This window comes from Patella vulgata, chromosome 7 (genome assembly GCF_932274485.2).
Source record: "Patella vulgata chromosome 7, xgPatVulg1.2, whole genome shotgun sequence".
NCBI lineage: Eukaryota > Metazoa > Mollusca > Gastropoda > Patellidae > Patella > Patella vulgata.
This window is the reverse complement of record NC_065885.2, coordinates 21689510-21705009: the sequence shown is the minus strand read 5'-3', so window position 1 is coordinate 21705009 and position 15500 is coordinate 21689510. Positions and strand designations below refer to the sequence as shown.

Below are 15500 nucleotides of genomic sequence, written 5' to 3'. Positions count from 1 at the left end.
GAACTAAGTAAAGCTCATTTCTGTCTATTTTTCTCAGTAAATACAGGGATTCCCTATAAATTTTATAGTCTTTAAAACACCAAAATCGATACCAAGGCATTTGTTTTCAGATTTGATGAGACGTCCAGTAATTCTTTGGGTATGGATTTTACGGGTCATTTTATGAGAATTGTTCTCCACTACTTTTAGAGTTTTATCTGAAATATTGTTTATACATGCATGAATCTGTATGTTGTATAAATGTATTTTAGTTGATGTATTAAGGTGTAAATATTAATGTGAAGATAAATGCATGTAATGGACATTTTAATGAAATAAACATGTAATGGACATCTCAATGAAATAAACATCTATCAATCTATCTAGATCTATACTTTTTATCATCTGTTATTGATCTGTATTTACTAACATTTACATGTATATAGTGTACATGGTGTGGGCTATTTAATGCAATATTTCGGGTACAATAAATTCTTATCTTATCTGATGTAATGTTCAACAGTTTGGTTGTGTTATCTAACGGTAACTTTGAATCTTGATAAGTAGATTGTGAATATAATCTCTCTTGATTAAACTTCTGGACATTGTAATGAATGTCATATACTCTTTTAATATACACAAAAGATAAGTGTACACATATCTGTGTAAAAATTATACTTTTCAGGTATGCAATATAGAAAATCGAATTTGTTTTGACACAGCTGTTCGCCATTATAAACATACTATGCTAGTGTCAACAGTGCAGACACAACCTGTCCTATGAGGGTCAAAGGTGTATGTATAAACATTGGATTAAGTCGACGGGTATAACGGTTGTACCGCGGTCGTACCGGATAGACATACAACGAAAACAATGTCTTCGCGACAAATGGCCGTTATTCAGAGACTGCATGGATATTTAGTGTGGATTAAACATTATGGGTCATATAAACGGGCTTTTTGTACATCTAGGCCAAGTAACAGTCGTTTTGACTATACTGAAAGGGTAAGTTATCGCGAGTTTTGCTTATTATGTATGTATAAGGGAGGTGATAAATGAGTGCATGGCTATATTCAACGCATTACAGTACGGGAGCTAATGGCCAGATACTGTGAATGTGATCATCACTTGAAAGGGGTTTGCACTTACAACACCCAACTTTGTTAGACCGTGTGCACTGGTGGGGCATGTCCACAGAAGAACCTAAAAATGACTTCCATCGGGGCATAAAATATAGTCGTCCATTATATGACTGAATATAAGTAAATATTTCACAAATCCCTATTTTACAAATCTATATATAGCTTCTGGGGCTTTCCCGAAGTGTAGTCCAATCCCGTTACATGGCTGACATTCAATAGAATCTAATATCCACTCTATGAAACTGTACTTTTCCAAATCCAAAAAACGTGGGATTGTTCGGCTAGTACTACTTATTAGCTTTCAAAAAGCAGCATATGGGTTGTCGTTGTCCGGCAACAATATTTTAAATGTATCAAGGTTTAAAACTTCAATATATTATGGTGTTTCTGCACTTGTAAAATGACATACCGCTTCACGTGATGCAGGACAACTCTTCGCCAGTTTTAACCCAATTGTCGTTTGTTTTGTTTTTTTGTTTTTTTTATCTCTAAATTATATTCATGATATTTTTCATTGCAGTCAAACATATATTTACTAGGTAGCCCTGGCTGCGGTAAAACAACTGTAGGAAAACTGCTAGGTGAAAAACTAGAAAGGCCCGTTATTGATGTCGACGATGATATTCTGGAACCAACATGGAGAATGCCAGTATCTCAAAAGGTAAACATCAGTTATATACTGTAGATATTACCTCTACTTCATCTTCATCGACACCTTATTTGCCATTTCTACAATAAACATATCCTCAATACTTGGATACATTGGTTAACAGACTGACAATAACAAACTTGTAAAAACAAATATATTGTTTGCGGATGTTGATTTTATTTTAAATTCTTTGTTATTTACAGCTAACAGAGATAGGAGGTAAAAACTTTATAGACGAAGAAGGCAAAGCACTCTGTCAATTCCAGTCTTCTGGATCGGTTGTGTGTTTGTCGGGGTCTAATCCGCTGCACGCGCAGTCCATGAAACACATTAAAGAAAATGGCCTCCTGATTTTTCTCGATGTGCCGGAAACGGACATATTATCTCGATTAGAAAAAATGAAAGTAAATAGGATTGTGGGACAAGAAGCCGGAATCAGTATGCCAGACATTCTGAAATACAGACGTTCTTTTTACGAGAAACATCACGATGCACGTGTAGTGTGTGAATCGGGAGAAACACCCAAAAATATTCTAAACAGGGTTTTGACATCTTTGGATCGTATAGAAAATGATCAAGGCTATATTTCAACAAGGCAAATTGGTCCTGCAAAACGCCAGCAGTTTCTACAAACGGTGCTACAGGGATTGGCACCGGATGGTGGGCTTCTAGTCAAAGCTGACGAACTTCCAGTTATCTCTTACTGCAAACAAAAGCGTCTCGTCGATCTGGGCTACAGGGAAAGGGCTTTGAGGTTATTACAAGAATGGATTAGTCCATTAGAAATAGCAGGGGGTGAATTAAAAGTTTATATAGATAATGCTTATAACGAAAATATATTTCAAACCAAAGATGTTGCACCAGTTCGGGCTTTTGAAAAGAACCAATACATGATGGAATTGTTTCATGGTCCAACAGCATCCTTCAAAGACTTTGCCTTACAGTTGATGCCACAGCTTTTCAACAGAGCTATTCAAGAAGAAGGCGAAAATAGCAGGTATACCATTAAACAAAAATATATATATCCCGGTTGACATATTATGCATGTGATCTTTGTAGTCAATGGGAGCAGAAGGTACATTGGCCAAAGTTTTAAAGAAAATAGTACCAATAATTTCCATTTGACATATCACGAAACTCAGCCCAAGCACACAAACAAAAGGTTTTATGGGTTTATTTCAGTACGAAAATAAATGTATGTTTAATAGATTTATTGCACAACTGTATGTACCGCTCTCTAATTTTATAATTATCAGCAAGATTTTCCACAAATATTTTAAATCGACATAAACATAGACAGCAGTCGTGAAATGAAAGAAGATGGTGTATATTATAGAACTGGGAGATTTAAATATCCTAATACGGATTAATTTAATTGGATATTCCAATATATTTTATCTTTAAGTAAATCAAACATTGTTTCAGATATTTGATATTAGTGGCGACATCTGGAGATACAGGGGGTGCTGTATTAGATGGTTTCAAACAATATGCTGGTGAGTTGGACTCTATAATTATAGAAGGTTCAAAATATGGTTACCCAACCTACCCTGTTCGATTGCGTCCAATTAAATGAAATGGGGTTTAAGGTCATATTGTTCTGCGCCGACTGGCCTAATGTATATAGATGAGCATACGCCATAAAGTGTGCTATGGGGGAACTTTTGCCAAGACAGATGAACTTTCTCGGCCAACACCGGGGTCGAACACGAGACCTCTAGGTTAGCGAGCCAGTGTCTTACACACCAAGCCATCGCCTCCCGGTGTCAACATGGCTGACCCTAACCGTTATTCCCATTTCTCAGATCCTATAAATCAGACGAGGCGGGGTTGGGATGGGGCTTATTGTAATGAGATGCCAAACATTTACTCGATTTTCTTGTATTTCAATAAAGGGATTGAGGCGCTTTCATTTTAAACAAATTGTAATTGAAAGTGACGCAAATATTTTTATTTTGTTTTGCGTAATTCTTTGGTAGAGAATAACAAATGTTTATGGCCTCAACCTCTGGTTACATCTTACCGTTGTTTATTGTATGTGTGTAGATTTATTTTTAAACAAAGAAAAGTTGTCATCCCAAGTCAAAAATCACTTTCCCTTTGATGTTATTCTTTGTGTAAAAGTACAACAAATATTCTACTTCTGTTTATTTCAATTGCCATAAAATCATTACTCCCGCTCGAGTTTATTGAATGTCGATTCATTCTAACCCAATTAACTGTGTAGGTTCATTAAACAAACATGTTGACATTAGCTAAATTTGTCATTTGGTTTAATTTGGGGTTTTTTCCATTAAAACTGTACATAAAAATATTTACAATACTTCGTTTGATATAGCGTCCTTTAGTTTATATTAGGCCATAGCGCTTTATTCCTTGCCAACTTACTGATAGATTCCAAATTCTGGCTTCTTTTACAGAATTTTAAACTTGTGTTAATTATTTAATTATAATCACATGTGTTACACTTTTAGGTTCTTTGAATCGGTTCTGGTTAAACCTTAAATAATACTTTTATTTTTCTTCAAACATATCATATACAAGACTTCTTGAATAATACTTAGTTACCAGGTCCCTTAGTTACCAGGTCTTGAAGCAGCCTTGTTTTCAGCTCGGCTCTCTGGACTGGATTCGAGACCAACTTACATGGCCTTTGTTCTAGCCTTAACCCAAGGCGCTCATGACCTCTGAACTATCTACGTTTGATTCATGGAGCTGGCTATATTGCATCATGTACCAGAATAAACGTTCAGTACATATTGCTTTACAAGACAACGGACATTACATAACGCAGGCCAGCTATAATTTTATATTATGGTAATGACTAATGGGGGCATTCTGGACAACCGTGGGTGGCACGATAACTATCAATAACATCTGCCATTATTTAACACATGTCTTATGAATATGTTTAACATCGTCAACTTTCAATATTGTTGTTGGTTTTTTTGTTGGTTTTTTTTGTGATGACATTTTTATAGACTTGATGCAAACATGTATACATATAAAGAACTTAAAGATTTATATGATATCGTTAATTATTGTCAAATCCGAATCATTTAACCCTATCATGGAATCGCCTAAAGATGTGGATTGAAGAGGGACCAGCAGTGATTCTATAGATCTATAAACAACGCCACTGTAACACAGTTTGACATTAGTAAACTGGAGTAGGTATCATCGCTTTGATACCGACTTGGCATTTTCTTTACGAATCCCATTATATTCATATACAGTACATCTGTTAACCATATGGACACCTCGAATAATGTAATACTATACAGTGCTATTGGTGGCTTGTTAGATGTGGAAAGCCGCTAAGACAAAAACTCCCCAAATACAACGTGTGACGCATACTCTCTTCTGCTACATATTTTAATAGCCTTGTGATCGTCTAGTATTGTCTCTGGTTATATCTGTACTTCTCTTCTTTTGGCTAGGATTTACGTTGTGTATATTCTTCTTAATCTCCGTCGCTAAGACGTTTATCTATCAGGTACAAAGATGCTACAGTTCGTTTATCTAATTGGTCAAATATGCCGTGTTTAATTATAATGATTGGTTACTAAGCCAAATGATACAATAGGAATTTTCCAACACAAGTGATAAACATGATATTCTGGATTCACCCAGGATCGGCTTTTTGGGGTTTTATACATCTTTTTATGTGTTAACCACTCAATCATTTTAATTTAAAATTAAATTTAATTTTAATTTATGACTTCTATACAAACTGTGAATCTAATAATTACTTAAAGATACAATATGGTCGCAAAGACCGTAGTACTACAATAATTCAGACGTGTTTTGTGTTATTGTTTTCTATCGTCTAACCTATATATCTTATTTTGCTTAAAGCTAAATAGGTGAAATTATACAGTCCTTAAATTCACGTTAATCCAGCTTTAGTCATTACTACAATACACTTCATAAAAGTCATATAAAGTATAATAATAAATAATGTTTTGGCTATAGAATTTCGAGGATTTTATACAAAAGATATTGATCAAATTAATTAATAAGTAGAATTTTGTATTATTTCGTTTAAATAGTAATCCATGGTATAAACATGTTGCCGTAAGTCACATTGTTAACACATTTGACAATGTCAATATTGGACTCCTTACAAATTACTTACCTTTTTCCAGGAATATTACAAACAAAAAGTCTTAAACTCAACAATAAACACTAAAGTCTGAATGCAGCAGAAATAAAATCGACAAATACACGCCTTGGTTTTTTATATTATTAATATTTTTTTATAAACAATATTTATTCCGGATACCTGAATGGGATTGGGGAACAGGGGGATAACTGAAACCCCGCTCCCTAAATAGAACATGAACATAAAAGAATGACAAAGGAATTCCGTTTACATACATGCTGAAGAACATTACATTATTGACGACATTATCCTGTGCGTGTTACTTTTATTTTAAACTAGCAGGATACCAGGCTTCGCACGGGGTCCAGATTCCCGAGGTGCCCAATTCGCAAGGGCATAAATTCGCCCGGGGCCCAAATTCGATCGATTAAAACCTTCACGGGGTCATGCAGGTTAATTTGATACCACATATAGGGGGGGGGGGGGCGAATTATACATACATACATACACACTTTGATTTTATTTATATAGACTGTCTTGTATATTATGTAATGCCGTGTATATTTTGTCTATTAATTTAATTTCTGCGTAGTGATACAATAAGTGTATAGCGTCTGTTATTTGTATGTTGGTGTTACAGGTGTACTCTTGATTCTGAGGGGGGTGGATGGTCGAATGGTTAGCACGTGCGTGCTGTATCATAAGGCCTGTCATTGAGTCAACTGGCGTGGATTCGAATCCCCGGTTGTACGTGACAAGGAGTAGGGTCGCCTGTCCAACCTCTTGGGTTTTCTCCGGGTCCTCCGGTTTCCTCCCACTGCTAAAGACCCCTGCGCGCAAGCGAATTATTGAAATAAAATGAAACCATATGTTAGTCCCGAAATGACCTTGTTTGTGTCGAGTGGACGTTAAACCCAATTTCTCTCTCTCTCTCTCTCTCTCTCTCTCTCTCTCTCTTGATTCTGGGATCTTCTGGTCTATTTCTGGGTAATATTATTGTTGTTATTTGATATTTGTTGTTTGTTTCTTGCAGTGTCTGTGTAGTTTGTCCTGTCCACAGGTTTGTCTTATCGGTTTTGTTTTGTGTATAGAGCTGTTCTCCTGCACTTACTATTATTAATATGGATTTCGAGCTTGTAATATTGATGTTCTGTTATTAGTATACCAATACTAAGATCTATCACTTCTATTTCTAGGTAATCATAATATGATATTGGTGGTATAGTATTGATATATGTTTTAAGATAGCTGATTTGTTCTATGTCATGGTAGTAATCGTTAAAATAGTTTATCTATTACATCCATTTGTATAAAGGCTCATTGATATTAGTGTAATAGTTTTAATCTTTGGTGGCCCTGAAAAACCGAGAACCCTATTTAAGGTGGAATAATTCATTGTGCCTATATCCTTTACATTTACAACTGTTATGTCGCTGTGCAGGCCGGGGGGGGGGGGGGGGTACCCCTTCTGGATCCTGCCCCTGAGTGTTAAGTATTGGTTTATCGGGGATGGTCTGTTACTAATATTGGTGTTATGGTATTATTATAGGGTCTATTTTTGTATAATGATATTGGTGTTATAGTATTAGGTTTAGTATCGGGGATGGTCTGTTACTAATATTGGTGTTATAGTATTATTATAGGGTCTTTTTTGTATGATGATATTGGTGTTAGTCTAGTATCTGATATGGTATATTACTTATAGTTCTAGATAATGATATTGGGGTTAGAGTATTAGTTTAGTATCTGGGATGATATATTACTTATAATTCTAGATAATGATATTGGGGTTAGGGTATTAGTTTAGTATCTGGGATGGTATATTACTTATAATTCTAGATAATGATATTGGGGTTAGGGTATTAGTTTAGTATCTGAGATGGGATATAAGTTATAGTTTTAGATAATGATATTGGGGTTAGAGTATTAGTTTAGTATCTGGGATGGTATAATACTTAAAGTTCTGCATAGTAATATTGGTGTTGTAGTATTCGTTTAGTATCTGGAGTTGGGTGGTATATTACTTATAGTTCTAGATAGTAATATTGTTGTTATAGTTTTAGTTTAGGCTCTGATATAGTCTATTACTTATGGTTCTAGATTAGCTTAGTCTCTGAGATGGTCTATTACTTCTATGTTACGCAGTGATAGTTTTGTGTTATAGTATTAGTTTAGTATCTACATTGGTCTATTACTTCTATTTTACGCAGTGATAGTTTTGTGTTATAGTATTAGTTTAGTATCTACATTGGTCTATTACTTCTATTTTACGCAGTGATAGTTTTGTGTTATAGTATTAGTTTAGTATCTATATTGGTCTATTACTTCTATTTTACGCAGTGATAGTTTTGTGTTATAGTATTAGTTTAGTATCTACATTGGTCTATTACTTCTATTTTTACGCAGTGATAGTTTTGTGTTATAGTATTAGTTTAGTATAGTATTAGTTTAGTATCTACATTGGTCTATTACTTCTATTTTTACGCAGTGATAGTTTTGTGTTATAGTATTAGTTTAGTATCTACATTGGTCTATTACTTCTATTAATTTTTATATGTGATATTTGTGTTACTGTGGGTTATAGGGTCTTCTTTTTATTTTCAGGCAGCGATACTGGTGTTATAGTATTTTATCCATTAAATGGAATAAGTGAATTACAGAAACATCAGATGACAAGTATGGTGGGCAATAACATAAGTGTTGTTGGTAAGTATTTACAAATATTCATTGAACTTGACTACTCTGGATTTTATCGTAACCTTTCCAACTAATACAACTAATTAAATTAATTAATTTATTCATATAAGTCATCGATTGATGTAAATTGTGTACATGTATTGGATATATTTGGTTTTATTTTAAATATTTTTAGGAGTCGATAGTGATTTTGATTTCTGCCAATCAACTGTAAAGCATATTTTCAGAGATGACCACTTCTCAGCAGAACTCCTGAATAATTATAATGTTAAATTAAGGTATGCTAAAATACGTTTTATGTTTGTTTACATGTTTGCTTGCTTGTCTGTTCAGATGATGTATTCTCTTAACTGGAAAATTGTTCGTCGACGGCCCCACAAACACACACACACATATTTCACACAAAATGGTATGAAATAAATCCACGCCCAACCGCACCATGGCCATGACGTCAAGGAAAACAATCTGTCGAAGAAAGAAGAGATATAACCATATATGCTAACCATTGAAGTCTGAAAATAATAACCTCATACCCTGTAGTCAGCGCAGATGACTGCTACATTCATGTTCCTTAACCCACAAGCTATGGTGCGTTCTCGAGAGACGTTTCCCCTTTCACGATAAAAAGAAGCCCCCAGTCCATCACGAGTCTTTACACGAATGCCATCCTATGCCCCGACAATTCAAGATAAACTCTAATACGGCAATGCCGCGATAGCATTGAGGTCGGGAAAATTGAATTTGACATCGACATAGCACAAATATTAATACTCAATGAAAGAATCTCGAGCAACCGCTTCGTTTTGACAATGGTACTCGTCAGTCGATACACTTTCATCTTGTACTTCAGATCACGAAGTAAAAATGTAAGAATGATGTTTTCGGGGTTGTATCATAGGAAGTGTGTCGCTGTGTTCTTCAAGATTTTATTTTATTTTGAGTGTGTTTTTCAAACTTTGCCACATGATAACTTGGATTTCTTTCATCTGTATCTGTAAATCTTAAGACTTATTAACAAAGCGACAGTGGAGCCATACGGATTCTTATTAACAAAGCGCGGTGTATCAATATCAAATATTTAACATCATTAACGTCTCTGAGACGTTTTTGAAGTGTGGATGTGCCATTTGGGCGTTTTGACCACATCGTTTAATTTTCTGAAACAGGGATATTTGCCTGCTTTATGGTGACCATCAAATATTGTTGATCACTGTAACATGCTATTCTGCTCGATGTACAGGTTTCAGTTGTATTGTACGTCATGTTTATAGTTTAATGCTTCGACAGTATTTGTATTATTCTTTGATGAATAACTTGTACATTTTTCTAATTATGGCACCTTAATACCGAGTCTACTTGCGGTCGTTTCTCCACCTTTGGCCACAGGTTTAAATGAATTTTAACGCATAGAGCATGCACTTTACGAGTAGACATAATGTTTACGATATTCTTATAAACCACGTCGATCTGTAAAAGACAAAGGTGAATTTTTATGGGGCATGATCATGGTGGGCTTTTAATACCAGGTGTGTATAATAGCTGCTTCCACAAACTCTCGCCGAAACTTGAGTTTTAGACGTTTAGATTGCAAGGGAGCTCACTCCGTCGTCGCTAGGCCCGCAGCTCTTCTATCCACCAAGAACACCATTATTTTCTTTGTGTTCGTTTGTTACATTGTCTTTTAAAATTATACAATGATATTAAGCCAGGGCGTTTATCTATTTTTGCCCCTTTTACTAATCTGTACAAATGAATTATTGCTTGCAGTGCAGCCAACTCTCTCAACTGGGGACGTCTTCTGCCACAAATAGTCTATCACGCCTCTGGTTATTTGGATCTTGTCAAATCTGGAGTTATTTCCCATGGCCAAGAAATTGACATTTGTGTTCCAACTGGTAACTTTGGAAATATTTTAGCTGCATATTATGTTAAGGTACAGTAATATGTAAATTAGTAGTAAATTTTGTTTTTGTCACGGGCAAAGACCTGAGATGTTATCTTTACCTCTAAAACTAAAAATATCATGAGGCTATAGCTTTAATATTATAATATTGTGAGGGCACCAGTAATTCAAACAATAGTTTTATATGTTACAAATTTTCATCTTAAGTCTGTTGAACAATGTAACATGCTTGTCTCTGCTAGATCTACAGGTTTCAGTTGTACCGTATGTCGTGTTTATAGGTTAATGCTTCAACTGTTTTTAATTATTTTAGATGATGGGTTTCCCCATCAGAAAACTGATTTGTGCCTCAAACTCCAACGATGTATTAACAGAGTTCTTTCAAACTGGCCTGTACGATTTGAGAAAAAGACAACTACTGAGGACAGCCTCGCCTGCCATTGATATTCTGAAATCATCTAATCTGGAAAGACTTCTTCATCATGTTAGTGATAACGACGGTAGTCTAGTCAGTAATATGTACAATAATCTGGATCAAGATGGGATATTCAAGATTTCCAAACATGTAAGTATTCACCTGTTTTTACGATAAGGCATGTAAACTTTGAAACGTGCTTATTGTGAGAATCCTTATAGGAGCTAAATCTCTATTCTTTGGCACCTAGAAATGGACAAAAATTGTTTGCAACACATATAATAATGTAATGTGAATGTACATAAACTGATTTGCATTCAATCGTTTCTGTTTTTACTGTAATTTCTAATCTATATAATAAGTTATGTTCGGCGAAATACACGTACAGTACAAATTGAATGGCAGTCTTTACCGTCTGGATTTTCTAGTTTACCCCGGTAGTATTATCCAGCTGGGTATGTTTAGACTCGTATATCGAGTCGCTTCATTACAAAGGGCGCTTCAAAGCATTCTCGCACGCGATTCGTGTGCCAATTTTAAAATTTTCATATTGTCTTAAATATTGGATATTAGAAGCCCATCTTTACACGGTAAGATAACAACATCAATATTGATTTAAACATTGTCTGCAATGTCGAAGACTGTGGATGATATTGAGTTATGGAATTGCCTCCTTTAAGACATCATAACTCCATGAAATTGTGCGATCCTTAATTAACGAAAATCCTATCTATCGGACTTTTTGGCTTGACATTTAGAGTAGGTAGTAAGGGCTTGATTGTCGAAGGGTCTGGCAAGGAAAGTCATCTAATCCGAGTATACCATTGGCAACACTCGAAAGATCTTCTGATAGTTCGAAATCGAAATATTTGTTAGATTAGACTGTAAAGCCGCAGTCTGGACAAATTGTCCCCCGTAGCACACGAAAATGGCGTGTGCCCCTCTTCATTATCCCAGTTTGTACAGAAATGTAAGACGTTAACCTATTTTAATTTATTTACATTGTTATAGGTAGCATTAGAATATTGTTGACATTAGTATATACTATTAAAAATATTATATTTATTAATATCTAGCTTGACATGTCATATTTATGTGATGATTTGTTATTAATTTTTAATGAATATTATTTATTCATATTTAGATTCTGGCCAATCTTCAGACAATTTTTACAGCCGGGTCGTGCACAGAGCAAGAATGTAAATCGACATTAATAGAAACATACAAAAGAACGGGTAAGTCATTGTGTGCGGGACTAGAAATATTAAACTAATAGTCAAGACATTTTGCCCTATCCATTAAGAAAAACAACAGTATTCGACACGCAGGAAAATTTGACACCATGACATCCTGTAATCAGGGGCTAAGTGAGAGGGACTCAATAAAGAGCTTTGCGTCATGGTTTAGAGATTTTGCGCCCCCTTGAGTTTTTCCAGACCCTCGTAAATGGCAAAAAATTATCCGGTTTCAAATGCAGTTTTCAACATTATAATCATAATCATAATGCTTAACCAGTGTCAAACATATACTATGGGTTAGATTTGCTACAAATCGACTCTAGCATGTTCCACACAGCCTAATATTGAACCGGTCAGGTATGCTAGGAACCGACACTAGCATGCTCCACACAGCCCAATATTGTTTTCTGGGGCCCTGGTGGGATCTGGTTCCTTATGCTAATCATAAGTGACCACGACGCTGTCTGTAATTGTCGCCTACAAGAAATGTTTGTTATATTTCGTTTTAATTACTAATTACTAATTGTTAGAAGTCATTCCGACTAACTATCTGAATATAAAAGCGACAATTTCCATTCATGAACTGAAAGTTTATTTTCTGGCGAATTTTATTCATTATGCTGTGCAATAGTTTGCCTGGAATTGAAAGGGTTATAGAATCGATATAGCTATCTGGCGACAATTTTGTTTTTCTTTTGTTTTCAGGTTATTTATTAGATCCCCACACAGCAGTTTGTAAAACAGTGGCTGACAAATTAGGAGATCCCGGTGTTCCATTATTACTAGCAGGCACAGCACATAATGCTAAGTTTGCCGATACTGTTAATTCATGGATAGATCCATCGTCAGTTTCACTTGATTTATCACCAAATGATTTACTCAATCGTTTAAACAAGCTTTCATCACAACCATCACCACACGAGACAATGCTTCGTATGTCAAAACAAAACGTTATCCACAAAAAGAAATGTAATGCTTCACCTAATGAATTGATGTCTATCGTTAAAGAATTTGCCAGTAAAATGTAGTGGCGCCCTCTCAACTGCCAGGTGTCAATGTTGAAATGCCTGTAAATGACTTTAAATTAGGGTTCGGTGATCCATGGCCAAATGTGTCCAGTTTCGGTTAGGGGAATGCAGTTTGAGAGTGCGAAGGGTTCAAATACATCTTAAAGCTTACTTACAACGTTGTTCGATTTAAATAACAGCTTCTATGTGCTCATTGAATTGTTAAACTAGTTTATTATGCCTAAAACATTTTAAACTACACTGAAAAGTGGTGGTACATTTCTTCTTCCAAATATCATCCATAATTGTATTTTGCAGTGGTATATTTAGATGAACAGGGGACCATCTATTATGCCTGGGCGTATTTAGGTGAACAGGTGGTGGTCATCATTCTATTGTATGCAGGTGCGTATTGAGATGGACAGGGTGTCATCTATTATGCAGGGGTGTAATTAGATGTACAGGCGGGTCAACTATTGTATGCACGGGCACATTTAGATAGACATGTCTTCAATGCACCCACACTGAGATTTCATTATGTTCTTCAATGAACTCACATTGAGATTCCATTGCCGATCAAGTTAAATAACAGAAGAATACAACATTTGGGAAATAGTCTATCTTTTCCGTGGATTGTTCACTTTTTGTGTGTTTGTTTTTATTATCAGAGAAGGCTGTGCTATTACAGGTCCAGGACTATGCAGCGCAATTTATCCTATCACGCCCCCCCCCCCCCCAATTCTCTTGATTTCTTGTAACTTGCAAAGTCTGAGTACATTGTATGTGTTCGCGCTTTGTTTTATGGGTGTTTGTTTATTTGTAGTGCTGTCCTTAGATATTATTAGAGCTGCTATAAGAGTTGCCTATAGAAACCAATGTTTGTGGTGTTGTCTTGCATTTACTATTAGATAGTATTATAGTTACTATAAGAGTTGGCTACAGAAACCAATATTTGATATATGATCGCATGGGTGATTAAAATTTGACCTATTTAGTGATTGGAGGAATAACAAATTATAATTTATATAAACAAATGCCGAACAAGGCTCATTTGAATAAAAAGTTTGTTTGTAAGCTGGCATTGCATGTTTTTAACTGACTACATAATGAATGTAACATGAAATGTTTGTAAATGCTGAAGGATTTAAAATAACGCAAATGACGATCAGTGGCTTTGCGTATTGTAAGATATCGGCGGGGGTGGTGGGGACGGTTTTGTAATCTTAAATTTGGTATAATGTGTAATGTTTATTTTGTGCGACAAGCCTTTACGGATATTCATTTCATCGAACCCAGAGATGGCCTACCTCCGGCGCATGCGTCAAACGTTGCACATGGGATGATTAGAAGTGACGCATTACATCCTTGTGATTTTAAGAATTTAATAAAGTGTGGTATATCGAATGTTATCGTGCTGTAAATGTTTAATTAACATATTTTTACCAGAAGTAGACGGGGGTACTCGAGTTGTATGGCGGATCTGAATTCGTATGTGAACGAATTAACGCATCGTTTATAAAAGGTTGGCCACTCATTACCTGCTCATCTGTTCCTGTGACCGGGAGTCTTTGGCGCCACTAATCGTCCCTTTAACCGGAGTTATCCCTTCGACTCTAATTATTTTGCTACAGCCCACACCAGTTCCATATCTAATCCCAGATTATGACTATTTGAATGTATTTTATGCTTTATCATAATGTCATGGCTATAAAAGTTTTGCTATTATTTCGTTCCGTGGTTATCAATATATCTTTGTTTTCTTGTAATAAATATGTCGAAGGCCAGATATATTGGCGGCAACGATATTGTGATCTGAATACATGTATTTTACCATCTCTAAATATAATATCGTGCAGACCGAATTAATATAATAACAAAAACAGGCTGATCCCTTAATCTATTGATATCATGTATTCGATTAAATCGATATGAATACAGAAACTGTAGTACAAAGCATTGTAAAATAAATAGGAACAGTCTGTATATTAGAATGGAAATTGATATATGTTCAGATGTTTTACACAATGTTTAATATGTTGTACATGATTAGCTATAGCAGCATATGTCTGTTTAGATGCGAATCGGAAGGCAACGTCTTGTTGTAGCTTTCGTTACTGAAAGAGGACAGTTCTGAATATGAATTGTAATGGGCTTTAGCATCCTACTTTTTTACTCCATCCGGGCAAGTAAAGACATGCTATGAGGGAAATATTCCGGTGACAACGGCATTACGGTCGACTTTTATTTCAAATTCAAACCCTGTTAGTCCTGGAGTCAAGGGGTATTTGCATGCATAAAAGAGTCCCTAAGTTACTCACCTGATTCTAATAGTGCAACACCTGGGACACCATTTTATGCATACAA

General features: G+C 35.4%; 1 protein-coding gene across 1 annotated transcript; it reads left to right on the top strand.

The window, feature by feature from the left end:
* The first annotated feature begins 746 nt into the window (after positions 1-746).
* On the top strand, positions 747-15096 carry LOC126827672 (threonine synthase-like 1). Its single transcript, XM_050557122.2, has 10 exons — positions 747-985; positions 1643-1783; positions 1975-2768; positions 3197-3267; positions 8481-8582; positions 8749-8851; positions 10341-10506; positions 10790-11041; positions 12036-12126; positions 12835-15096. The coding sequence occupies exons 1-10, from the start codon at positions 854-856 to the stop codon at positions 13155-13157; spliced, it is 2175 nt and encodes a 724-aa protein (XP_050413079.1). The 5' UTR covers positions 747-853; the 3' UTR covers positions 13158-15096.
* Positions 15097-15500: the final 404 nt, after the last annotated feature.

Bases quoted from the DNA above. Each gene is read 5' to 3' on its own strand.
- LOC126827672 (XM_050557122.2), top strand. From the start codon at position 854: ATGTCTTCGCGACAAATGGCCGTTATTCAGAGACTGCATGGATATTTA. The intron at 8,583-8,748 runs GTAAGTATTTAC...AAATATTTTTAG, and splicing joins CAATAACATAAGTGTTGTTG to GAGTCGATAGTGATTTTGAT. The intron at 11,042-12,035 runs GTAAGTATTCAC...ATTCATATTTAG, and splicing joins TATTCAAGATTTCCAAACAT to ATTCTGGCCAATCTTCAGAC.